Source organism: Geotrypetes seraphini, chromosome 7 (assembly GCF_902459505.1).
Source record: "Geotrypetes seraphini chromosome 7, aGeoSer1.1, whole genome shotgun sequence".
In the NCBI taxonomy this organism is placed as follows: Eukaryota; Metazoa; Chordata; class Amphibia; order Gymnophiona; family Dermophiidae; genus Geotrypetes; species Geotrypetes seraphini.
The window spans coordinates 43,131,175-43,157,216 of NC_047090.1; the positions used below are offsets into that span (position 1 = coordinate 43,131,175).

The 26,042-nt window shown below is 43.7% G+C and overlaps 1 protein-coding gene across 1 annotated transcript in view; it reads right to left on the reverse strand.

The window, feature by feature from the left end:
- The window catches only part of KDM5A (lysine demethylase 5A), a 374,123-nt gene that overhangs the window by 32,145 nt on the left and 315,936 nt on the right, over positions 1–26,042 (reverse strand). Inside the window, 3 exon segments of the mRNA XM_033952792.1 lie at positions 8,014–8,173; positions 16,875–17,018; positions 19,815–20,366. Of these exon segments, the coding sequence (XP_033808683.1) occupies positions 8,014–8,173; positions 16,875–17,018; positions 19,815–20,366 (856 nt within the window).

Consider the following 26,042-nt stretch of genomic DNA (forward strand, 5'->3'; position numbering starts at 1 on the left):
AGCAATAAATGTTCTTTCTTTTACTAATTCCAAGTCCAATGTTTCCATTCCACAAATTCTTGACTCCTGTTTTTCTATTTTCTCACTTAAATCTTTAAGGGCCAAACCCTGTTGCTCCACTTTAGAGTGGATAGTCCCATAGTCAGTATTTAAAGTGGAAAAAGACATTTTGAGGTTAGCGTCCATAACTGAAATGGCCTGCCATAAAGCCTCCATATCTATTACCTTAGGCTTCTCCAACACCCCAAAAGTGATCTTACTTCCTCCCGAAGCTCCTCTCTCCTCTCCTGCAGTGTGGGTAAGCTGTCGGTGTACTACAGCTTCTTCTTCGGCTCCAGATGTACTTGGAGCTACCAGCCCTCCTTCACTGAGGATCAAAGACTCCTCCCGGGTCCATGATGCATCAGGAACTCCCGAAACTGCATTGCTTCCGGGTTGTGGGGGTGGCTGCCTCTGTTCCGGGCTTAACATCGCCGGCTGAGTTCGCCCGACGAATTCGGGCTCGCCCCTGAAGTAGCCACCGCAGATTCGCCCGAGCGGGCCAAGGCTTCCTCGATTGTGGACTGCACCAGACGCGGTGCCGCTACCGCCGCTGGAGGGTTGCCGCAAAGGGTTCCTTTTCTCTTACCCATATTAAGATAAGAGAACTGCTAATTCAAAAGAAAAAGCAACGCCGGACGAGAACAAGAGAGGGAGCCTCGCTCTCAGGCGTCCGCTCTCGTCGCCATCTTTGAATCTCTCCGCAATTCTTATGTTCTTATGCCTCCTCTATGAACCTCTCCAGCTCTCGGACCTCTTCTTCAATGGTTTCCTCAGTCTTGATGTTCTCTGCATCCTTGTCCTCCTCCTCCACTGCTCGAAGTGCCTCCAGTTCCAGTATTCTGCCCTCCAGGATTCTGACTTGTTTCTTCAGGCTCTCTAGTTCTCTGCATCGTATGTATGCGTAAGACCAACTCCCAGAGGGGAGGTAGTCATACATATGGCAGATGGTGCAAAACACTGGGTAGCTCAACTTCCTGCTTCTGTCTGCTGCTTCCATTGTTGTCCTTCGTGCCTTGCTGTGGATGTCCTTTGCGTCTGCTGTGGCTGTCCTCTGTGACTGCTGTGTGTCCTCTGGGCCTGCTGTGTCCTCTGGGCCTGCTGTGTCCTCTGTGTCTGCCCGGCTGTGTGTCCTCTGGGCCTGATGTGTCCGTCCGGCTGTGTGTCCTCTGGGTCTGCTGTGTTTTGTGTCTGCCTGGCTTTGTGTCCTCTGGGCCTGCTGTGTCCTCTGTGTCTGTCCGGCTGTGTGTCCTCAGCGCCTGCTGTGGTCTCCTTCAGCAGTGACTCTTCCCTTCTCAAGGCCCTTCGCAAAGGTGCTCTCGCTTAGGCAAGCGCCTTTAATGCTCACCGAACGGCTGGGCACTACTGATCCCTCCCCTTTTAAGGGGGAGTTCCGGTTCTGCTCTTTGGTGACATCGGAGGGATGGGCGGAGCTATCTCTCGCCACTGCCCCCGTCTCCTGCCTTCTCCCCTCCGCTTCTCTCCGGTTCTGATCTCTGCCTCCCGAGTGATCGCCTCCCGACTCTTCTTCAGCTGCCTTGCTCCTGACTCTCCTTCAGTTGCCCTGCTCTCCTAGGCAGTGATCACCATTGGACCCTCCCCTTTTAAGGGGGAGCTCCAGTTCTGCTCTTTGGTGACGTCGGAGGGGTGGGCGGAGCTATCTCTCGCCGCTGCCCTTCACTGTCTCCTGCCTTCTCCCCTCCACTTTCTCTCCGGTTCTGATCTCGGCCTCCCAACTTTCCTAGGCAGTTATCGCCTCCCGACTCTCCTTCAGCTGCCCTGCTCTCCTAGGTTCTAAAGTATGCATCAATATTCAGTAACATATACTCTGCAGGTTTCATAGTTTATTAAAAATTTGATAAAACGCTTAACATAACATTTCAAAGCGTTGTACAGTTAAAAAAAAAAATAAACAAAGGACAAAAACAGACTTACTGGGGGGGGGGGAGGGTAGAACATAAAGAATAGAAGGGGAAAAATTACAATTCTTAAAAAAATTAAAACGAAAGAAAAAAAACCCCAAAGGGAAAGGATTGGGAAATGTTTAAAAATTTATAAAAGATGAAGATAAATTAAGAGGGTGTGGGATACATCATTCATATGCATCTTTAAAAAGAAAGAAAGCTGCTCTTGAATTTAGCCAAAATTTGTTCTGCTCTTAAATGTAATGGAAGTGAGTTCCAAATAGAAAGTGCTGTTACTGAAAAAATGTAAGCACGGCGAGTGCCAATTATTTTTAGTGAGGGAACATTAAAGGTATATTGGGATGAGGACCTTAAAGTTCTTGGGGGATCATATGGGATAAGAATTCTGTCAATGAATGCTGAAGCATTGGTCTGTCGAGTCTTAAAAGTAAGAAGGGCGATTTTATAAATGATCCGATGTTGAATGGGCAACCAGTGAGCATTCTTCAGAAAAGGGGTGACATGATCAAATTTTTCTGAGTTAGTGATAATTTTTATTGCTGTGTTTTGGATAAGTTGGAGACATCTGATGTCTTTTTGGTATAAACCTTTATATATTACATTACATTAGAGATTTTTTATTCCGCATAGGTGTATACTGTAAATCCAATGGATTGGCAGAACGTTAACAGTGGAGCGAGATAAATGTTGAAAAGCAGAGGGGATAGTATGGAGCCCTGAGGAATTCCATGTTCAGTATGAAACGATTTAGAATTAGAGCCATTGAAGTGAATAGTAGAGAATCTGTTAGAGAAATATGATTTAAACCGTTCAAGAACCTGGTTGGCAATGCCAATAGAAGCTAACTTTGAAGTAGAAGCTGATAGTCAATAGTGTTGAATGCCGCTGCAAGATTCAGAGAAATGCCGCTGCAAGATTCAGAGAAATGAGAAGTACAGATTTGTGATGATCTAAGTAATAGTGGATAGTAGTGGTTAGTCCTGGGAGGGAGTATTCAGTAGAATGATTTCTGCGGAAACCGGTTTGATTAGGATGTAGAACTTAGGTTCTGTGTACAAAGTCAGAAAGTTGATTGAAAACAATTTTTTCTATTAATTTCGCTAAAAATGGCAAATTAGCAATTGAGAGGTAATATGCACAATCTTTGGTATTTTGTTTTGGGTTTTTGATAACTGGATGAAGGATGGAGTGTTTCCAGTGTGTAGGCAAACTGGCTGTAGTGTATAATTTGTAGAATGTAGGAGCCAAAGACAAAGAAGTGCCGTTTTAAGAGGAATGGAGGAATAGGTTCTAAAGCAGATCCTTTAATATTTATGGAATTAATGAGACATTGAATGCCCTTTAAAGATGTAGGAAGAAATTGGAACAAGTAGAAGTTAGAGAGTAACTGTTATCTACTTCAGTAGACCTGAAAATGGATTTACCAGTTGTGAATGAGTTGAGAATTTTTGATTTGATAGTATCCTTGATTAACGTAATTTTCAACTGGAAGAAGTCACATAGACTTTACACAGAGAGAGATTCCATCTTGGAGATGACCGGTTTATGTTTAAACTGAGTTAAACTTTTAAGTATTGTAAAAAGTGCTGATGAATTTTTTGCTTTAGTAATTTGTTTGGTGCAGTATTTTTTCTTTTCGGCATTAATAGTTTGGCGGTAAAACTGCAACTGTCATCTTGAGGCTGGGACATTAGATCATCTTTTATTCTATTGTCCATATATATTATTATGTTGGAAATCAATTTGGCCTCAAATAAATAGAATGATGGACAATCCAGTAGCCTTGACTTATGATACTATTTTATTTGGTACAATAATGAGAGCAAAAAGTCAAATTTCGTCACATAATAATAAACTTTTATTCATATTAACTGGAGTAGCAATTCAACAAATAACATGTAACTGGAAAAATTATGACAGATTAAGTTATAACTTTTGGTGGAATTCGGTATGCCATATATATAAAATGGAGCGCACAATAGCAACACAGAAAGGTTATTTTGGTAAATTTCTGAAGATTTGGAGACCATTAGCAGATTTTTGTAATGATTAATAACATTTTTCCATAATAAGAGATTTGTTAAGTGGGGATGTGGGTGGGTATTATTTTATTTACCTTACAATATGTATGAATTAATTAATGCATTTTGAAGTATTAGGTTAGAGTTTCTGAAATAGGAAGGGAGGGCTTGGGGGGGGTTATTTTATTTATATTTGTCATACATATTAAATGATTTACATATTATCTAAAACATTATAAAAATATGAATATAAATATGATATATTGTACTTAAAGTATTCATGAAGGAAAATCAAGTGTGTGTTTATAAGATTATATGTATTTTTCTGATACACTTGTTGTAATATGAAAAAATGAATAAAGAAATTTAAAAAAACAACCCTGCAAATGTTCTTTAAATTTTATCCAAATTAATTTGAGTAGGGTTTGAGCGCCATCTACGTTCCAATGAGCACATTTGTCGTTTTAGAAGAAGCAATGAGGAATTAAACCAGGGGTTAAGCAGTTTCTTGGGAGATATAGTATGAGTAGTTATAGGGGCTAATTTGTCTAAAAGAGAGAAACAAGCATTGTTCCAAATTTGTAATTGTTCGTTTGGGGTTGCTATAGAGAAATCTTTATTTTCTATAGAAAATAATGTAGAAGTTAAAGATTCGTTAAGATTGCGATAATCTCTAGAGGCAACGGTTAAAGCTACTGGGGGGATTTACTGGGGGAGAGTAATGAACAAGATGTAAATATGAAACTATGGTCAGACAAAGGCACTTGGTACACATCAGGCTTAGAAAAATGTAAATTCTGGTGAACAGGAACAAAAATCATATCTAAAGTATGGCCCTTTGAATGGGTTGGGCTGGAAATTAGTGAAGTGAAATTAAGGTCATGTAGATGGGTCAGAAAATCAGAGATTAAAGTGTCGCTTGTATCATCAAAATGAATACTGAAGTCTCCTAATATCAGTGGGAATTGTGAGGCTGTAGAAAAAGTAGGAGATGGGAAATAACGTGGGTAATCATGGTCTGGTTGACCGGAGGGATATAAAATAACAATAGATCAATATCTGGATTTGTGCTGATTTTGATTTGTATGTATTCAAGGAAACATTTTGCTGAGGCACTATTGACAGTTCCTGAGCGCGCAGATTTATAAAACATTGCTAGGCCACCCCCCCCCCCCTTCTTGCCTGAACGATGATTAAAGCAGTAGTTGTAACCTGGGGGACTGGCATAGGCTAAATAGGCCTCATCTCCCTTAGTCAACCAGATTTCAACTAGGCAGAGAAGGTCAAGAGAGTGAGTGGTCAGGAGATCTTTAACGACATGGTGTTTGGTACGAAGTGACCTGACATTAATGAGACCCAAGTTTAAAGTTTTGCGAATATGATCGGAAGATGAAGTAGCCGATGATTGTGAGGGACTAAGAGGGATTTTAATTAGGTTGGTAATGTTTATAATTGATGGGTTACATGCAGTGTTCCCGCTAAGCTGCGTTGGCCTGCGCTCGCGCACAAAATATTACATCGCAGCGCAAAGTTTCTCTTCACAGCGCACACACGCGTCGGTAAGGTAAGGGGACGCATTGGGGGGATTGCACTTCCCCACAATTGCCATGCTTCGGTTCCTCTTCTTCCTTCCTTCCTCCCCCCCCCCCCCCCGCGGGACCCTGCGGCACCATCAACTCTTACTCCCTCTAATGTCGGCCCTGCAGCTCCAGACTTCCTCGCACCTTCTCCCCTCCCCCTTTGGATCGCTATTATTTTAAATGTTATAGCCGCGGAGCTGTATCCATCAGTGGAGATGTCTAACCTCGGCCTGCCCCGGAACTCTTACTGCAACAGTGACTTCCTGTTCCTGCCTAGACGGGCGGCTGCTGCAGTAAGAGTTCCGGGGCAGGCCGAGGTTAGACATCTCCACTGATGGATACAGCTCCGCGGCTATAACATTTAAAATAATAGCGATCCAAAGGGGGAGGGGAGAAGGTGCGAGGAAGTCTGGAGCTGCAGGGCCGACATTAGAGGGAGTAAGAGTTGATGGTGCCGCAGGGACCCGCGGGGGGGGGGGGGGAGGAAGGAAGGAAGAAGAGGAACCGAAGCATGGCAATAGTGGGGAAGTGCAGAGCTGCAGGGAAGAGTGTTGCGGTACCCAGCTGGAGGGAGAAGGAAGATGAGGGAGGGAATTAAAGGAGATGCCAGGGCTTGGAGCATAGGAGGAAGGTATGCCAGTCTAAGGGAAAAGGAAGGGGGAGATGTGAGAGCATGGAGGGGGAGCGAAAGATGGAAGAAAAGGAAAGGAGAGAGATGCCAGAGAATCAGGGAAGGGGAGATACCAGACTATGAGGAGAGGTGTGGGAGAGGGAAGGCGAGGAGAGAGATGCCAGACCAATGGGGTGAAAGGAGAGATGGAAGGGGGAGGCATACAGTTTCTGGAAGGGGCATAGAAGGAGAGAAGATGCCATATAGGGGAAGAGAGACGGCAGACAGTGGATGGAAGGAAGAGAGTTACAAGAAGATGAGGAAAGGAGAAACCACAGAAGACAAAGGTAGAAAAAAATTTCTATTTATTTATTGCTTTAGGAGACATGTGTCACTGTTTCTGTGAAGCATTGTATGCAGAGTCCAGCTTCTTGCTGGTTCAATTTAACCTTTGTCTATGTATTTTTATTTTATCCCCCCTTTTACAAAACTGTGAAGCGTTTTTAGCACCAGCCTTGGTGGTAGCAGCTTTGATGCTCAGAATTTTATGAGCATCAGAGCTGTTACCTCCGTAGCTAAAATCCACACTACAGTTTTGTAAAAGAGGGAGGGGTTAGTTTGTGATTACATATTCCTTACTAGGCGAAGGTGTTTTCTGTGTTCTGTGTGTTCGAAAGACATGGTTTTCTGTTAGGATTGACGGTGTAGGATTGATCTGTGCTGGTCTGGCTTGTTTAGTTTTACAATGGGTGTATTGATGTACTGCTCACTGCAATATGTAAGATGCTGCCTTTTCCTAGGTACTCATGTGTGACGTGTGGTTTGTTACTAAAAATCATGTTTTTCTTACAGATGGGGGGGGGGTGCCAAAAAATGATGGGCCCCGGATGTTACATATGCTAGGTACGCCACTGTATGTAAAGATACCAGAAAGCTGGCGTAGCAAAAACTTCTAAGTTTTGAGTATTTAACCCTCCCACAATCTCACGGGCACTCGTTTCAAGTTTATTGAGATTTTGATTTAAACGCAATATCAAATATTTTCAATGCGTATAACAAAAATAAATTTGGGGAAATAAATAAAACCATTTGAACCAGTGTTCCCGCTAAGCTGCGCTGGCGTGCGCTGGCGCAAAAAATATTACATCGCAGCGCACACGTTTCTCGTCACAGCGCACGATCGGAAGAGGCGTACGGCAGATGGCAGGGCGGCGAGAGGAGAATCGGGCGAGTTGGCTCATAACTTGCTGGCGCCCGATATTTTTGGCTCACGGTGAAAAAAGTTTGCTCACAACACCCGCCCGCTTAGAGGGAACACTGGTTACATGTAACGGAGGGTCGATGACCCCAATGAACCGGTATCTGTGAGGAACTGTTTTCCATGATATAGTGACTTTGGGTAACGGAGTAAGAGAAGCCAAAAAGTGAAAGGGTAGAGTTGGTGTTTGATGAGATTTTTTGAGGAGAACCTCACATGGGTGGGTGCTCACATGGGAACAGTCTGGGCAGAGTATAGATGGTGCACATTTCTACACACTTCTGTAATCTGTGGGTTTTTTTGGGTTGTTTTTTTTACAATCTAGGCATTAAACATTCACACCAACTCTATGTCTGGTGTTAAGTGCTCATGCCAAAAACACAGGCACAGGACCAGTTACACTGTATGCCATAAAGAAAAGTAGGCATTTACTTTTCTTTAGGCTCCAAACAGGAACCCCATCATAGACTTACTCTCCACATGTTGATTAATGAGCACTCAAATGTTCTTCACTCCTAAAGCCGGTAAAAAACTGATATCACTCACATTATCAAGAGACAGACACACACACACACACTACCTTGAGCACAGCTCTTGGAAGCAGATGAATATGCATGTTCTGCACAGAATGAAGGAGCACTCCACATGTGCGTCACTACCTCCTCAGACTTTATAGGGATCTCCTCATCACAGAACAGATTGGGCTCCAAGCTGCTAGAGGATTTTACACTGGCATTATCCTACATAGTTCAACAAAGAAAAACAAAACAAAACATAGGCCTACCATATGATATTCATAAATACAATACTAGACAGTGCATTAATTCCATACTCGAAGCACAGTTTTTTAGAACTCAAACTGAGTATCAAAAGTATGCTGCTCAAACTATAAGAGGTGCAGGACATTTTAAATCCTACTGCCCAATGCTGTTAACAAATCGTTCAGAATGCCTTTTATGAAAGGGGTAGAGGTAGGGATTGGGACTTGTATACCAAATTTTTTTAGTTTTACAATCACCCTTAAAACGGTTTATATACAGGTGCTTCAAGCATTTTCCCTATCTGTCCCGGTGGGCTCACAGTCTATCTAATGTACCTGGGGCAGTGGAGCTTCCCTCTGATTCGAACTACCTGGATGGAAACAGGAAGCTGCGTCAGAGGGGAAGCTTTGGGCTGAGCACCGCGTTGCCGATCTTATGTGCTGTTGATGCCCTGGGAAGAGGAGGCCCGTTGCCGAACTTGAGTGCCGTCGCAGGAGAGGGGGAGGCCTGTTGCCAATCTTGAATTGAGTTGCTTGGGGAGGGAGGGAAGGCCGATGCTGCCCATCTCCATTGCAGTCCAGACGCTGATGGCCCCAATCTCATCTCGCCGGCCCTGTGCGGACCGGCAGGAATTTTCTGTGGGACTGGCGGTTGAAGAACAGTGGTCTAGAACACAGGTGCCCAAAGGTCAATCGTGACTGACCAGTAGATCGCGAAGGCAACGCAAGTCGATCGTGGAGCCCATCTCGAGCTCCATGATAGACTCGCGTTGCCTTTGTGATCTACCAGGCCGATCAGCCTTCCTCTCCCCAATGTCAATTCTAAAGTCGGAGAGGAAGTTCCGGGCCAGCCAGAGGAATGCTGGTAGGCTCAACGCTTCTGCTTTGGGAAGCAGGGAGATCTTGGGGCGGCGGTGGCTGCGGGGCCTGTTCCCCGATGGCAGCAGCAGTGGCTTGGGGGATAGCAGGGAGGGAGAAAGAAAGGGGTGCAGGGAGAGAGAGAGAAAGAAAGAAAGATAGGGGCAGGGAGAGAGAGAGAGAAAGAAAGAAAGATAGGGGCAGGGAGAGAGAGAGAGAGAGAAAGAAAGGGGCAGGGAGAGAGAGAGAGAAAGAAAGAAAGGGGCAGGGAGAGAGAGAGAGAAAGAAAGAAAGGGGCAGGGAGAGAGAGAGAGAAAGAAAGAAAGGGGCAGGGAGAGAGAAAGAAAGAAAGGGGCAGGGGGAGAGAAAGAAAGAAAGGGGCAGGGAGAGAGAAAGAAGGGAAACAGAAAGGGGGGACAGGGAGACAGAAAAAAAGAAAGGGGAGCAGGGAGACAGAAAGAAAGAAGGGAAACAGAAAGGAAGAAAAGGGGGACAGGGAAACCAAGAAAGGGGGCATGGAGAGAGAAAGAAAGAAAGAAGGCGGGCAGGGAGAAATAAAGAAAGGGGAGGGGGCAGGGAGAGAGGAAAAAGTTGGGGGAGGGAATGAGGTCTGGAGGAGAGGAAGCATACAGTAGGCTGAAAGAAGGGAAGAAATATTGGATGCACAGTCAGAAGAAGAAAGTGCAACCAGAGACTCATGAAATCACAAGACAACAAAGGTAGGAGAAACGATTTTATTTTCAATTTAGTGATCAAAATGTGTCCGTTTTGAGAATTTATACCTGCTGTCTATATTTTGCACTATGGCCCCCTTTTACTAAACCGCAATAGTAGTTTTTAGCGCATGAAGCCTATGAGTGTCGAGACCAGGGCGGGGCATTCAGTGCAGCTCCCTGCGCTAAAAACCACTATTGTGGTTTAGTAAAAAGGTAGGGGGTATATTTGTCTATTTTTGTATAGTTGTTACTGAGGTGACATTACATAGAGTCATCTGCCTTAACCTCTTTGAAAAACTCCCGGAATATAAATAATTAACATTTTCTCTGCGTACAGTGTGCTTTGTGTTTTAAAAATTTTTTTTATTGTTGTTAGATCATTTTGACTTGGTCATTTTAAAAGTCGCTCGCAAGTCCAAAAAGTGTGGGCACCCCTGGTCTAGAATGTCTCACCTATTGCATTGGAAACTGCCTTTCTGTGGTACAAGCAAAGCGGTTTACAATTATTATATGCAGGTACTTTCTCTATCCCTAAGGGGCTCATAGATTAATCTAAGTATTGTAGCTGAGGCAACAGAGTAATAAGTGACTTGCCTAGAGTAGGACCTGAATCCAGTTCCCCAGGTTCTCAGCCCACTCCTCCAACTCCACTTATATTATAGTATATTTAAAGGTAAATATTTATATACAGAACATATTTCTGTTTAAAAATTTTCTCCTTTTAGTGATATAAACAGATTACAGTCTTCCCAGGAATCATTTCAATACAGCCGACACACTTCATTAATTAGAATAGGATAACATTTAGAACCAACAGGATCCTCAAACTCTAAAATACTATGCAAAACTAGCACTCTGCTGCACAGGGAAGATAATTTTCAAAGACAATACAAGGTGAGAGAAAGGTTTTACCCAAGGAAATATCTCATTACAAAATTGCCCACCTAAAAAACAAAGTTTTTAACAGGTGTTATCCGGGGACAGCAAGCAGTTATTCTCACAGATGGTTAATGTCATCCATATAGTAGGTACTTGTACTGTCACTTAAGCTTTAGCAAGCTTTGAGACTACTTGCACCACACATATGCGAGTGCCTTCCCACCTGACACCGGCTCACGAGGTCGTCAGTTCTATACTTATGTGAAAAAGCCAACTAGAGGAAGTGGGTGGGATGTGAGAATACCTGCCTGCTGTCACCAGTAACTGTGCTTTATCCTTGCAAAAGCAGGCAGCATATTCTCACAGATTAGACTCCCTAGCTTAGCTAAAAGGGATGGAGGGAGAGTTGGAAAAACAAATGTTTAGTGCCATGCCTCAAAATCAGATATACTGTCCGATACAAGTTGGCAGAGAGTAAGGGAAGGAAAATAGATAGAGGACTAATTAGAGGTTTACAACTGTCCTTGGCAAGAATGCAAGATAAGGACTCAACAAAACCAATGTGTATGGAGGCTGTGAAATAGAAGTCAACCTCAGAGCGGTAGGTGAATCCCAGGATAGGAGAGGGAGTCGCTTAAAACATCTAGGAAGAAACAATAGATTGGATACTGGAAAGAGGCACTTGTTGAAGTCATTTGTGTCCCAGGTCAACACAGATGGGAAAAGAAAGGGAAAAATGGCAAAGCAATGAAAATGTGGTTCCCGTTGATAGAATAATGTTGTAGGAAGAAATGGGAAATAAAACGTAGGAAGGAGAGAAACTAACTATGGATAGGGATATACAAAGATGGATAGGCAAATGGCTGGAGAACAGAAAACAGAGTGGGCACAAATGGGAAGTTCTCCAACTGGGAGAAAATGACTAGTGGTGTACCCCAGGGCTCGGTACTTGGGCCAATCTTATTTAATTTTTATATCAATGACCTAGAAGGAACATCCAGTGAGATCATCAAGTTTGCAGATGACACAAAGCTATGCCGGGCAATCAGATCGCAGAAGGATAGCGAGGAACTCCAGAGTGACTTGTGTCAGTTAGAGAAATGGGCGGAGAAATGGCAGATGAAGTTTAATGTGGAGAAATGCAAAGTAATGCATTTAGGCAGTAAGAATAAGGAATACGAGTATAGAATGTCAGGTGCAACTCTGGGTAAGAGCGAACAAGAAAAGGACCTGGGTGTACTGATTGATAGGACCCTGAAACCGTCAGTACAATGTGCGGTGGCGGCAAATAAAGCAAATGTTGGGCATGATAAAGAAGGGAATCACGAGTAGATCGGAGAGCTTTATAGAGCAATGGTCAGACCCCACATGGAATACTGCGTCCAACATTGGTCTCCCAACCTAAAGAAGGATATAAAACTGCTGGAGAGGGTGCTTAGACGAGCAATGAAACTAGTAAAAGGGATAGAGAAACTGGAATACGAGGATCGACTTAAGAGACTGGGATTGTTCTCCCTTGAGAAAAGGAGACTGCGAGGGATATGATCGAGACCTTCAAAATACTGAAAGGAATCGACAAAATAGAGCAGAAAAAATTATTTACATTGTCCAATTTGACACGGACAAGAGGACACGGAATGAAGCTAAGGGGGGACAAGTTCAGGACAAATATCAGGAAGTTCTGCTTCACGCAGAGAGTGGTTGACACCTGGAATGTTCTCCCAGAGGAGGTTATTGCAGAATCGACTGTCCTAGGATTCAAAAACAAACTAGATGCACATCTCCTTACGAGAGGCATAGAAGGAGATGGATGACTAAAAATTACGCCAGTTGTACCCCTGGCAGGGCATCCGCGTGTGTTGATTGCCGGACTTGATGGACTGAAGGTCTGATCTGGAGATGGCGCTTCTTATGTTCTTATGAGAATGTGAAATAAGTTGGAAAGGAAGAGTGACTGATTGGGGGTCAGCAGTACTCCCCCTGAGGGCTTTCTGAGAGCTCTGGTATGTCTTGTAAAGTGAACAGAGCCAATGCTCAAGGTTTATCGAGTTTAAGAGTGCAAGGAAAGAAGAGGAGAAGTAGTATTTCTCAAGATATCTGCTGGAAAAAATAGGACCAACAAAAGCTGGAGCAATTGGAAGTTACTAAAGAAATAGTAAACAGGAGATAGAAGTCACTGAATGCTTCCGTTAATGAAGGAAAAAAAAAAAAACTGAAAGAGGAATATGTGAATTTATATGATGTATCCAATCTTAGGCCTTACTGATATACTGAGTACTGAGCTCAGAATCCAGAGGATTGCACAAGAGAAATAGGACCTTTGCCTGGTTTAGCAAAAAAAATGGTAGAAAAGGCACAAAAGAGAGAGCAATCATGAATTTAGATACGATTGGTGTAAAAATAGAGCAAGAGGAAACTGTACATGATGGAAAATAACTCTGGATCTAGAGAGGCTAAGAATTCTCCCGGGGTCACTGCCATTATGACAGATTGAACCGTCTCCATTTGAAAGCACGAAACTTTGATCACTGCATTTACTTGAGTAAGGTCCAGAATGGGCCTCCAATCAATGGAGCCTTTCTTTCACAAGATAAAGTATATGAAGTATCTCCCTGAGCCTGAGTCTGAGTCTTCAGGTGGCACATGCTCTATAGTCTGAACGTCTAGTAATCTTCTTATAGTGGCTTATACTTTGACCGTCTTTCCCGGGAGTCCACAAACCAATCTGTTAGAGACAGGGCAAATTCCAGCTTGTAACCGGAATGAATGATGTCCAGAACCTAGTGGTTGGACAAAATCTGAACCCATGCCTGCACAAATGGTGAGAGTCTGCCCCCTATATGAAGAGGGGCCTCCCTCGGCCTGGCGTCATTGCGACTCCTTGGCAGATAGAGCTGCATGGGAAGCAGAGGCCTGGTTCGACCTGCATCCGGAAAATTTCTGCCTGCAGTCCTAGGAAATTTTCTGCAACATGGACCTGGAATATTGCAGAGAGTACCTGGAGTCACAAAAATTAGAGTGCCCTGAGCCTTTAGAGGTTCTGGGTCTACTATGAGGCAGGGGTCTTGGGGCGACGATCTGCCACACAGTTCATGAAATCATCCAGGTCTTTACCAAATAAAAGCTGCCCCTTAAAAGGGAGTCTGGCAGAAGTAGCTTTAGAGGTGGAATCGCCAGCCCACTGTCTAATTTATAGCATTCTACGAGCAGAAATTGAATAACATGATGTTTTCCCCAGGATTCGAAAGATGTCATGCAAAGCGTCAGTTACAGAATCCACACCAGATAAAAGAAGCAGAGAAGGAGGTTCATCTACCTCACTTTCCAGAGTGAACAGTCTAGACAAATAAGCGCGTGTGACAAAGGACACCACTGAGGCAGCTTCGACTCCCAAAGCTACCGAGAACTACATTCACTTGGCAGTTCTGCATGTTCCTGAGCACCATGCTGCCTTCACTCGGAAGGGAAGTGAGCTTAGTAACCCGTGCAACCAAGAAATCCACTTTTAACTCATGCAGAGACTCCGAAACACGATCTGGTAAGGCAGCAGACTTAAATAAATGCAGAACCATGGAATCATCCCTGGGTTTCACATCTAGACAAAACTAACTAGCTAAATGTCAAAAACTGGTGAATTTAGGATTTCTCAGGAGGGGGAAGGAAGAGGAACATGTAGAAACCCTCAAAAATCTGTTTTTCAGACCTACCACCCCTGATTCACCTCATAGGCTGTAACAGCCTTACTCACTGTGACCTCTGCCGACAATGTGTTTCAGCTTGCCTCAGCTCTTTACAGTAGCTGGAAAGGAGAAGAATCACTGCCTCATGCTGAAAATGCTTCTTCTACGTTGATCTTCTGACTGCCAGTCAGATACGTTGTCTGACGGCACCTCCAACCCTGCAGACTGATGGATGTGCTACCAGAAGGGGGAGGCAAACATTGCAGCCGGCAACCTGTGAGACACCGCTGAGCCTCCTACAGATGCCTAACAGTCTGCACGCAAACCCCTGCTAAGCAGTAGGTGAGGGACAGCAAGTGGGGACGGCCCCAAGCTCCAAAAAGACTTGTGTAGGCTGGCTTTTAGGTAGCACTAGGGATCAGCCTGTAAGCTACAGATTGCTTATACCAAGTTGAACGCTCCAAGCACTGAAAATACCAAATAAAAGTTGAAAAACACCGAATAAAATAAGAAGGGAAAGTAGAACAGCAACTCTCCTTCCAAAAATTACAGGTGGCAGCACAGCTCCCAGTGAGGTAGGAGGATCACTGAAAAATTCCGGAGTGGATTTCTTCTGCATATGGCTCATGGCCATGGGAAGACAACTCCTGACAGCCTCCTTGCGGGGTTCCCCAGGGCTCTCCACTTTCCCCAATTTTGTTCAATCTCTATATGACTACTTTGAGTATAAGTTGTCAGCTTGGGAAACGCTCTTTACCTATGTGGATGATATCTTTATATTGATTGAGATTGATTTAAATATTACCAATTTAGCTTTTAAAATAAACCATTGTATTTCCAAACTTCAAGCTTGGGCTATGTCTGTCCAGATGAAGCTAAATGCAGCCAAAACTAAACTTTTGTGGTTAGGCCCTTTACTGGATTATCTCCCTTCCCACTATACTTTTGGACTCTGGAGCCTCCTTACAAATTGAGTTCTTCTCCAAGATTTTGGGAATACTTTTTGATTCTTCCTTACCTTTAAGGATCAGATAAATTCTCTGGTTAAGAAATGTTTTTTTAACTTCGAATACTGAGGAAGGTTAGATCTCTTTTTCATCAACGTCACTTTTCTGTTCTGGTCCAAACAATTGTACTTTCTCAGCTAGATTATTGTAATGCTATTTTATCTTGGCATCACAAAGATCTGTCTTCAAAGACTACAACTGATTCAGAATACCGCTGCGAAGTTGATTTATGGAAAAAGCAAACTCGAACATGTGACTCCCTTGCTTTTGAGCTTTCACTGGCTCCCAGTTTATCTCAGAATTCAGTTTAAATGTATATGTATTATTTTTAAAATTTTACATGGTTTTTTATTCCTCTTGTTCCTCTTCTATGGAACGTTTATAGATTTTCATATGCGAGAGGTACTCAACAATTTGACCTTTCCCTCCTTTCCAAAAAAGGAATTAAAGGATTCAAGAATTTCAGCCTCCCTTTGGCTTTTAAATTCTCCCAATCATGGAGTGATCTTCTTTTGATTTTGAGGTGTCTTAGTTCCTTCCAATCTTTTTGTAAATCTTTGAAAACTTTTCTATTTGCTAAACACTTTGAAAACTAATTTCCATATATTTTAGTATTTTATTTTATTTTTTTATTAATTTATTGTCAACCGTGTTGAGCTTTCCATGGTTGAAGAGCCGGTATATAAGGCTAAGTTTTATTTTAGTTTAGTAATGATGCACCTATTGCACTGGGAATTAGTTTAATGTGTCATGTAAATTATTGATGTTGGATGATTCACTCATATGATGTTTCAACAAGATATACATCTGAACAGTTCTACAGTTCAAGGACTATGCTATATAGTAAGTCATTTTGGAATAGTCTGAGATGTATAAGGGTACAGGATTCCCTATCATACAGGTGATTGGCTCTTTGGTACTTACATTTCACTCTTCTCCTTAAACAGTAATGTGCAGGAGAATATTTTTCCCAAAAATGGAGGAGAGAGCATGCCACTGGACTTCCTGTCCCCTTAAGCAATTTAAATGAAACATGAAGCCATGTAGGGTGCAGAGATCAGCTACAAAAAGGGGAGTACTGCTGCCTATTAATATTTTCTGATGGACATATGGGATTATACATAGGCATTATTAGCACAGTGCAATTGGTGCAAATCTTAGTCATGTACAATTCTGAGGTCCCACTGTTATAACCTAAGAAAAAAAAAAGGCTGGTATTTATGAGTGATATGAATGATATATAAAAGGAATATTAAATGATTCCATGTTGTTTCTCCTACACAGTGGGTCTCTGAGTGTTCAAATTGAGGCAGCTTACATTTGAGAGCTATAGATTAACACTTTACAAAATTATGTTGGGGTGTGTATAGTAATATTGTAAAATTAAAGTGGTACATACAATATTTAGTTACGTTGGGTCCAAAGGCTGTATTTATATGTTTCCTAGCTGTTTAAATGCACTAGTCTCAAACTTTAACGCTATAAGTGTGATTTATTTCTAAAGCTCAGCGAGTATTAAGCTTCATAGAAAGTTCAAATACCTTTATGTCATAGCCATACGTTTCCCTAATATCTTCATCTGAATCAGTTTCCTCATCATCATAGTCCAAAGGTGGTCTTGGGGATGATGTTAAGCTGCTCATCACACGGCTAAAGGCAGACTGTTGGAAACTAGGTAAGTGACCCTAAGATTAAAAACACCAGAAGAGATGATAAACATTTAACAATTACATCAATGGGATAAACTTGCCCATACAGGAAAAACTAGGACATAAAATCACTAGTTTTACTTAATATCATTCATTTTAGCTGTGTAATTTTTTTATATTATTTTACAATGCTATTGAAGTCTTATTTGTTATATCCTTTTGGGCTCATAATCAAAACAAAACAACTTCTAAAAAGTGGCCTAAATGGGTACTTGGACGATCAAAAAGCCTGATCGTCAAAACAGTCATAAGTGCCAAAAAAGGGGCCTCTGACCTGATCGCTGCAGCTCAGCGGCTCCAGCAACCTGCCTATCATCTACTGCAACTATCACTGCAGGAGAGATGGCTCAATCTCTCCTGCCGCAATGGTGATCGCCCAACCCCCCCGAACCGTGGCACTTCGAGGTGAGCATCGCAGCAGGGCATCTCCCCTGCCGGAGATCCTCACCCCAAAGTGCCACGGTTCGGGGAGGCGGGCGATCGCTATCATGGCAGGAGAGATGAGCCATCTCTCCTGCAGCGATCCACCCCTCCCCCCGTGACTCGATCCGGGCAGGAGGGAGCCCAAGCCCTCCTGGCCCGGCGACGGACGACACCCCCACCCTGACAGCGATCGGGCCAGGAGGGAGCCCAAGACCTCCTGGCCCGGCGAAACCCACTACCCCGCACTAAGATATGAGGTGGGCGATTGCTATCGTGGCAGGAGAGATGAGCCATCCCTCCCCCGTGACTCGACCTGGGCAGGAGGGAGCCCAAGCCCTCCTGGTCCGGCGAAAACGACTACCACCCACCCCCACTAAGAAATGGGCAAGAGGGATCCCAGGTCCTCTAGCCCTCAGCTCCCCCCCCCACGATCACCCCCTCTGAACCCCTGATCGGCCCCCCACCTTCCGATCCCGCAACCCCCTGCCAACCTCTCTACCCCCATTACTTCAAAACCAGTTGGACGGATGGATGGGTTCCAAGCCCGTCCGTCCCACAGGCCCACCTGTCGAATGGTGGGCCTTAGAGCCTGATTGGCCCAGGCATCTCAAACCCCGCCCACAGGTGGGGCCTGAGGTGACTGGGCCAACCGGAACTGGCCCATTAGCCTTAGACCCCCTCCTGTGGGCGGGGCCTTAAGCACATGGGATGGGTTGGGCTGGGCTCCTTCCTGGCCTTGATTGCTGTTGGGGGTGAGGATGCCGGCTGTTGCCAGGTCAGGAGGGCTTGGGCTCCCTCCTGGCCTGATCGCTATTGGGGTGGGGGTGTTGGCCTTCGCTGGGCCAGGAGGGCTTGGGTTGCTCCTGGCCTAATTGCTGTCGGGGTGGCGGTGTCGGCCTTTGCTGGGCCAGGAGGGCTTGGGCTCCTTTCTGGCCCAATCGTTGCTGGGGTGGGAGGGATTCTGTAACCGGTGTTCTTTTTGACAGACACCGGTTACAGAATCCAGCTTTTAGGCGAAGGTCTGGCCCCTCCTTTGCCTAAAAGCCCTTGTTTTGGGCATCTGGGACTTAGGCTTTTTTTAGGTTGATTATATAGTGTAGTGTTTAGATGTAGTGGTGGTCTGGGCATTTAAACAGCTGAACGTAGAGGCAGGCCATTATCAAAAAAAACCTCCTTTTGGACATTTTTTTTTTTTTTGATAATGAACATTTTCCCTGCTTCTACTTTCAACGTTTAGGGCCTTAAGCCAAAAGGGGACTTAGACTTTTTTTTTTATTATGCCCCTTTTTGTGTTTATATTTACTTAAATACGTTTTCATATACAGTGGAACCTCGGTTTGCAAGTAACACCATTTGCGAGTGTTCAGCAAACTTTCGTCTCGCAAACTGAGCACCGCCCCGATAAATGAGCACTTACACTGCAGGAAGCGCCGCTTCAGAGGGATTCCTCTTCCATCTGCCAGCCAGCCTTCCACACCGGGTGCCTTCCGCATGTTGGAGAGCCTCTATCTGAGCCTACGCAACCGAGTGCCGTCCCACCTGCACGTTGCGTATAATCATGCATGTCAATCATTGACGTTGTGCGTGATCATAAGCAACGTGCAGATGGCACGGCACTTGGCTGCGTAGGCTCAGATAGAGGCTCTCCAACATGCGGAAGGCACCCGGTGTGGAAGGCTGGCCGGTAGAGGAATCCCCCTGAAGCGGCACTGGGGTTCTCCAGCGGCTGGCAGACGGAGGAGACGGTGCTGCAGCACCTGGCAGGTAGACACCCCTGGGCCACACTTCGCCACCTTTTAATTGTCAGCATTGCCATTATATCCTATGGGGACATGTGCTTTGATATACGAGTACTTTGGATATGAGCATGCTTCTGGAACGAATTATGCTCGTAAACCAAGGTACCACTGTATACTTAATATCAATTATTTATGCTAATGTTTTTATTATAAGTTAAAGCTTTATTGTACTGTGTTGTATTTGATAGAACTCCAACACAGGCATTGTCAGCTAATAAAGATTCTTGTTTTGAACTTGTGGTCACACCAACCTTTTTGGTCTTTCAACCATCAAATAAGCCATTCAACAATATGAATGAACAGCTTAAGACAGCTGAGAGAGGGGTACAGAGAAATCCAAGTCAAAGTATTTCATCATCTTTAGTTTATTAAACTAAGCATCTTTGCAGGATGTAAAAACTAAAAATTTGCATATCTGCTCTGCAACGACTTCATGGAAAAAAAGATCTTCAGCTTATTCCTTCATCATCATTCAGAAGATCTCCCTTCCCCATATACACATAGAAGCACACTCACAAAGCAAGTAGAACAGATGCAGAATTTCACACACCTGTAAGTCTGGATTAGCTGCTGCTTTCTGTAGTTCAGCACTGATGATTTTCTCAGTTTTCTCTCTAGCTGCCTGCTCAACCATCCGCTGGCTCAATACAGACAGCTTGGCCAAAGCAGAAGACAGTTCATCTGTAGCCAGTGCTTGCCGTGCCCGATCTTGCCAACTCATTGCACGCTCTGTCAGACACTGCAGTGCTTCTCCTTCTGGTAATCTCACAGGCAACTTCTGCAATGACACTAGTAAAGACAAGATGGTCTCCAGTCGGGGTCTTCTAGAACGCATACATAGAGAACACAAGAACTTTACTTCTTTGGATTGCCAAGTGGAACCCTTTTTTTGAGAGCTGGTTTTAGGCAAAGGCACACAAGTGCTGTGGAACCAGTCTTTGCAAAGTTCACATTGTAACATGAATCCACTGGCTGTTTTGCGACATATACAGAATTTGACCTCTTCAATGCGGTCCACAATAGCCATTTTGGCCAGATTGGCAGCTCTAAGAGAATGCATTGCTTCAATTTCCTTGTGCTCTAGGTCCTTAAACATTGCCACCTGCATAAGAATAGAAAAACAGAGAGATTTTAACTTTGCTCTGTGAAGTAGTAAGTTTGCATATATGCAGGAAATTGTCCATCAGAATGAATATCAAAGAAAATTCAATAATTTTCTTCTCTCAGTCAGAAACATAAATTACAAACTCATGTAATTCTTTATGTCTGTACTCTTTTAGGTTCATTGGTGTGTGTTTATATGTATCTATATACATGTGTTTCAGTTTGTGAATGTATAGGTGTGTGTTTTAATATTGCCCTTTGTTGCAGGGAAGGGGGGTGTGGGGTGGTAATTGGTAGTAAAGGATTATGGATATAACATACTGTCTTTCTGTGGGTACAGTCAAAATGGTTAACATATACTGCATAGAATTTTACAGCCATGTGGTATATAAACTGATTATTATTATTATTATATGCAGGTACTTCTTCTGTCCTTAGTGGACTCACAATATAAGTTATGTACCTGGGGCAATGATGGGTTAAGTGACTTGCCCAGGGTAACAAGGAAGTGCAGCTGGAATCAACCCAGTTCCTCAGATTCTCAGCCCACTGCACTCCAGATGAGGTGTCAGTTTGGCAGATTATGGTTGAGAACAGGGGAGATGTAGTTTCAAAAGGAGTGACTACCTAACTGCTATGCTTCTCTGCATGTAAGTTGTGTGCTACAGAAGCTGGAACTGCTTCCACAGAAATGCAGTGGGCAATTTTTTTTTTTGGAGGGGGGGGGAGGAAGGGGGAAATTATTCCTGTGGAACACAATGCCCTCCCTCCCCCAGTCTAATCTGGCCCGTTTTCAAACTCAGGCTAAAATGAGGTGTTATTTTAACCACTAACTCATGCTAACAGTAGTCCATGTTGATTACTGCACCCCATAATGTTTCTTTTCACCTGGTTCCATTTAACTTTCAGAGTGTTATTTTACATTCCTTGACCCATATGTATAATTATATTCTTTTAAACAGAAATTGGAAAAAAACAGTAGGCATGTTATTCAAAAAGGTTTATCAGTTCCTGCCTAGTTAAATACCACTAATCTGGCTAGCTACCGATATTCAGCGGCATTTAACCAGCTGTTTCCAAACTGGCTAAGTTAAGGGCAGTCTGGGGGCTAGTTTGGGCAGATCTATGACTTAGCAAGTTAATAGGAATATTCAGTCTGCTAACTAGCTAAGTATGCAGAAAATGTTAGGACAATAAATAAAGTTGTCCTTACTTTATTCACCAAGTTAAATGGCTACTCAATATCAGCCAGTGCCCAGTTAATTTCCAGGTGATCGCAGATACCTGGATAAATGTTGGAAGCCAGACATGTCCCAGCACCGAGTATCCAGGGTTAGTCCAGCTTGCAGCTCTGAGCAGTTTACAAGCCGCTTACTGTCATGGGCTGAATATCAGGCCCAGTATTTTTGTAGAGTCTCCTGTCATGAGACTTACTGCACTAATCTAATGTTTATATTCTGGGTCATCTCCCAGTGGAGCTCAACTCGGTTCACATATAATTAAGACTAGAGTACAGTGCTCCCCAGGTCATTCGCAGTCGGCGATTTGCGGTCCCAGTCATTTGCGGTATTTTCCGACTATGAATGACTTGGGCAGGAGAGGGCAGCCGGAGAGCCGGGGAGTGAAGGAAATCACTCGCAGTATGCTCTGACCGCCTCTTCCTGCACTAAAGTCAGGCCTCACCAATCAGGAGCTGCGTGTCAAAGCAGCTCCTGATTGGTGAAGCCAGACTTTAGTGCAGGAAGAGGCGGTCGGAGCATACTGTGAGCGATTTCCTTCACCCGCCGGCTGCTCTCTCCTGCCTCTCCAGCTGCCCTCTCCTGTCTCCCCCACTGAAAACCGTATTCGCGGTTTTTCAAGATTTGCAGGGGTTCCTGGAACAGAACCCCCGCGAATATTGGGGGAGTACTGTACATAGCAGAAAACAAAGGAAAAGGAAGAACTAATTAAAAACTAAAGTACATAAGAAAAGCATAAGAAAAATAACTATAATATCATTTCGTTGAGGCTGTAGTTAAACCATTTAAAAATTGCAAGAACAACAAAGTTTTCAAGAATTTACAAAATAATTGCAGCTGTCCTAAAAGCCTAATGGAGTCAGGAAGTTCATTTCAGATATCTACAAACTTGAAAACAAAAGATCGACTGAGCTTCCCAGCAGATTTAATTCCCTTAAAGGAAGGGAAGGCTAATTTATATCTTTGTGTGTTTCTCAAATGGCAAAGTCTAAGGGCATTCCAACATAAGGGGAAAAAAGGATCAAATATTCCATAGAGAAGCTTGAAGATTATGCATGCACATTTAAACTGGATCCTAAAGCTAACTAGGAGCCAGTGAAGCATTATCAACAAAGGGGAAACATGATCATACTTTCGTTTCCCAAAAATGAGCTTAGCTGCAATATTCTGTATTAACTGAAGTCGTTTTAGACTGCTCTGCTTAATGCCTATATAAACTGAGTTACAATAATCTAGCTGAGAAAGCACAGTGGATTGTACCAATACTGAGAAATGTTCTTGATGGAATAGTGATCTGACCTTCATCAACATGCGCAGACTAAATAAAACCTTTTTTGTCAAGGAATTTATCTGTTCATGAAATGTAAGTGATGAGTCCAAGATGACACCCAGGACTCTAGATGAAAAATCTATATGCAATGCGATATCTACTTAAGAACATAAGAATTGCCACTGCTGGGTCAGACCAGTGGTCCATCATGCCCAGCAGTCCGTTCACGCTGCGGCCCTCTGGTCAAAGACCAGCACCCTGAGACTAGCCCTACCAGCGCACGTTCTTGTTCAGCAGGAACTTGTCTAACTTTGTCTTGAATCCTTGGAGGGCGTTTTCCCCTATGACAGACTCCAGAAGAGCGTTACAATTTTCCACCACTCTCTGGGTGAAGAAGAACTTCCTCACGTTTGTACGGAATCTATCCCTTTTCAACTTCAGAGAGTGCCCTCTTGTTCTCCCTACCTTGGAGAGGGTGAACAACCTGTCCTTATCTACTAAGTCTATCCCCTTCAGTACCTTGAATATTTCGATCATGTCCCCTCTCAATCTCCTCTGTTCGAGAGAGAAGAGGCCCAGTTTCTCTAATCTTTTGCTGTACAGCAGCTCCTCCAGCCCCTTAACCATCTTAGTCGCTCTTCTCTGGACCCTTTCGAGTAGCACAGTGTCCTTCTTCATGTACGGCGACCAGTGCTGGATGCAGTACTCCAGGTGAGGGCGTACCATGGCCCGGTACAGCGGCATGATAACTTTCTTTGATCTGTTCGTGATCCCCTTCTTTATCATTCCTAGCATTCTGTTTGCCCTTTTTGCTGCCGCCGCACATTGTGTGGACGGCTTCATCGACTTGTCGATCAGAGCTCCCAAATCCCTTTCCTGGGACCGCCCCGGACATCCTGTATTTGTGCATGAGATTTTTGTTTCCTGCATGCATCACTTTACACTTATCCACGTTGAACCTCATCTGCCATGTCGATGCCCATTCCTCGAGCCTGATTATGTCACGTTGCAGATCTTTGCAATCCCCCTGCGTCTTTACTACTCTGAATAACTTCGTATCGTCTGCAAATTTAATCACCTCGCTCGTCGTACCTATGTCCAGATCGTTTATAAAGATGTTAAAGAGCACAGGTCCAAGCACCAAGCCCTGTTAATGTAACGGAGGAAGGGAGGTTTTCTAATTTTGGCCCAATCTAAAGCAATTTGGTTTTGGCAGCATTCAGCTTCATTTGAATGCACAAAACCCACAGTTGAAGTTTAGAAATGCAGCAGTCTATACTAGGGACCATGTTGTTAAGATCAGGATCAACTTCTAATAAAATGAAAATATCGTCTGCATAGGTATATATAGTCTCTGCTGATGAAAGGCAAAAATTTTTACATTACACATATATACATTAAATAAGATTGGCGACAGCGGAGAGCCCTGTGGCACCCCACAGCTGGATTTCCAAGTGGAGGAAGTCTCACCCTCCAAATATACCTCATAAGATCGCAATGAGAGGAATTTACTAAACCAAATCAGTACAACTAAGGAGCTTTTCAAATAAATAATTCTACAACGTACTTCCATCTAGCTATTGATCATGCCAACCATCATATTCTTACTCTTAGAATATTGCTGGAACACAACCAATACTCAAAGCAGAAAAAAGCAAGGACATCTCACTGAAAAATATATCAAAAACAGATACAGCAAATCTGCAATTCTGCTTTGTATGGATCATCACCCCTGATGCAGCTTTAGGCGAAACGGGAAGCCCCAGTTGAGTATTTATTACAGGAAAATTCTTCAAAGGTAAGTGAAAGTGGGGTGTTTTTTTGTTTTCTTAAAGTCTATTTTTCAGTGGAATGTCTTTGCTTTTTTCTACTCTGAATACTGGCTGTGTGCCAGCAATATTCTAAGAGTAAGTGGAGTTTTTTAATGACCAATGATAGAGGTGTGGTAAACCCCTATATACTGGTGGAATCATTTGTGATTCTCTACTGTATGAACTGTTAGGTAATCTTACACGGTACACTCACTGAAGAATAAATATAGAAGTCATTTGGATTGTATTTTGGTGTTTGAGTGCTTCTAGCTTACAATTATAGGTAGAACCTTAGTCTCTCCCAGACTTTTGACTAGCTTCTCCAACTCCTCACCAAACAGGAGAGAACCCTTAAAAGGAAACTTGCTAAGCTTGACTTTGGAGGCTGCATTCACCAACCATCCTCTGAGCCACAGCGAGCGTCTAGTTCAGTGGTTCCCAAACCTGTCCTGGGGGACCCCCAGCCAGTCAGGTTTTCAAGATATCCCTAATGAATATGCATGAGAGAGATTTGCATACCTGTCACTTCCATTATATACAAATCTCTCTCATGCATATTCATTAGGGATATCTTGAAAACCTGACTGGCTGGGGGTCCCCCAGGACAGGTTTGGGAACCACTGGTCTAGTTGATACCACTAGAACCATGGATTTAGAGGAAGTATGAAGGAGATCATAAAGAGCATCCAATAAGAAAGAGGAACTCATCTCTATCTTGGCTGCCTCCCAATCTACCAAACTCCAATCACCAGAGTCCCTATCCAGAATCCACTGGAAATAGGCCCTAGCCAACAAACCACCAGAAATGGCTGTCTGCATTGCTAGAGCTGCCACATCAAAACTCTGCTTTAGTAACGTCCCTATCCGACAATTCTAGGGAACCCCGAGGACTGAGCCACCATCCACCGGAACTGTGTATTTTGGAGACCGCTGACACCACCGTGTCAGTCATGAGAGGTTTCAACAGTTCCCTGTCATAATCCAGGATAGAGAAGAGCCTTAGACCAAGCTAGATGAAACGGGCATCAAGAGACTTCCATTGAGCCTGAATGATGTCCCAAATGTCTTGATGAATGGGAAAAGAGAACACAAACTTTATAATGCCCTTCAAAAGCAGGTCAGCTGAACGTGGCTTTTCTTTTCTTGTTTTTGGATGCTCTGACTGTCTCAGAAGAATACTGGAGCAGGAGATTCCTGAGGAAGCCAGTTGGCGAAACAGGGATGACCCTGTTGAATCTCTGCTTTACCTCTGTTTGACAAATGCAGTAGCGATTTGAGACGCCGTGGGAAACAACTTGTGAATGATCAACAGAGGATGTTTTGGAGCCAGAGCAAGCTAAGTGCTTTGTTTCATA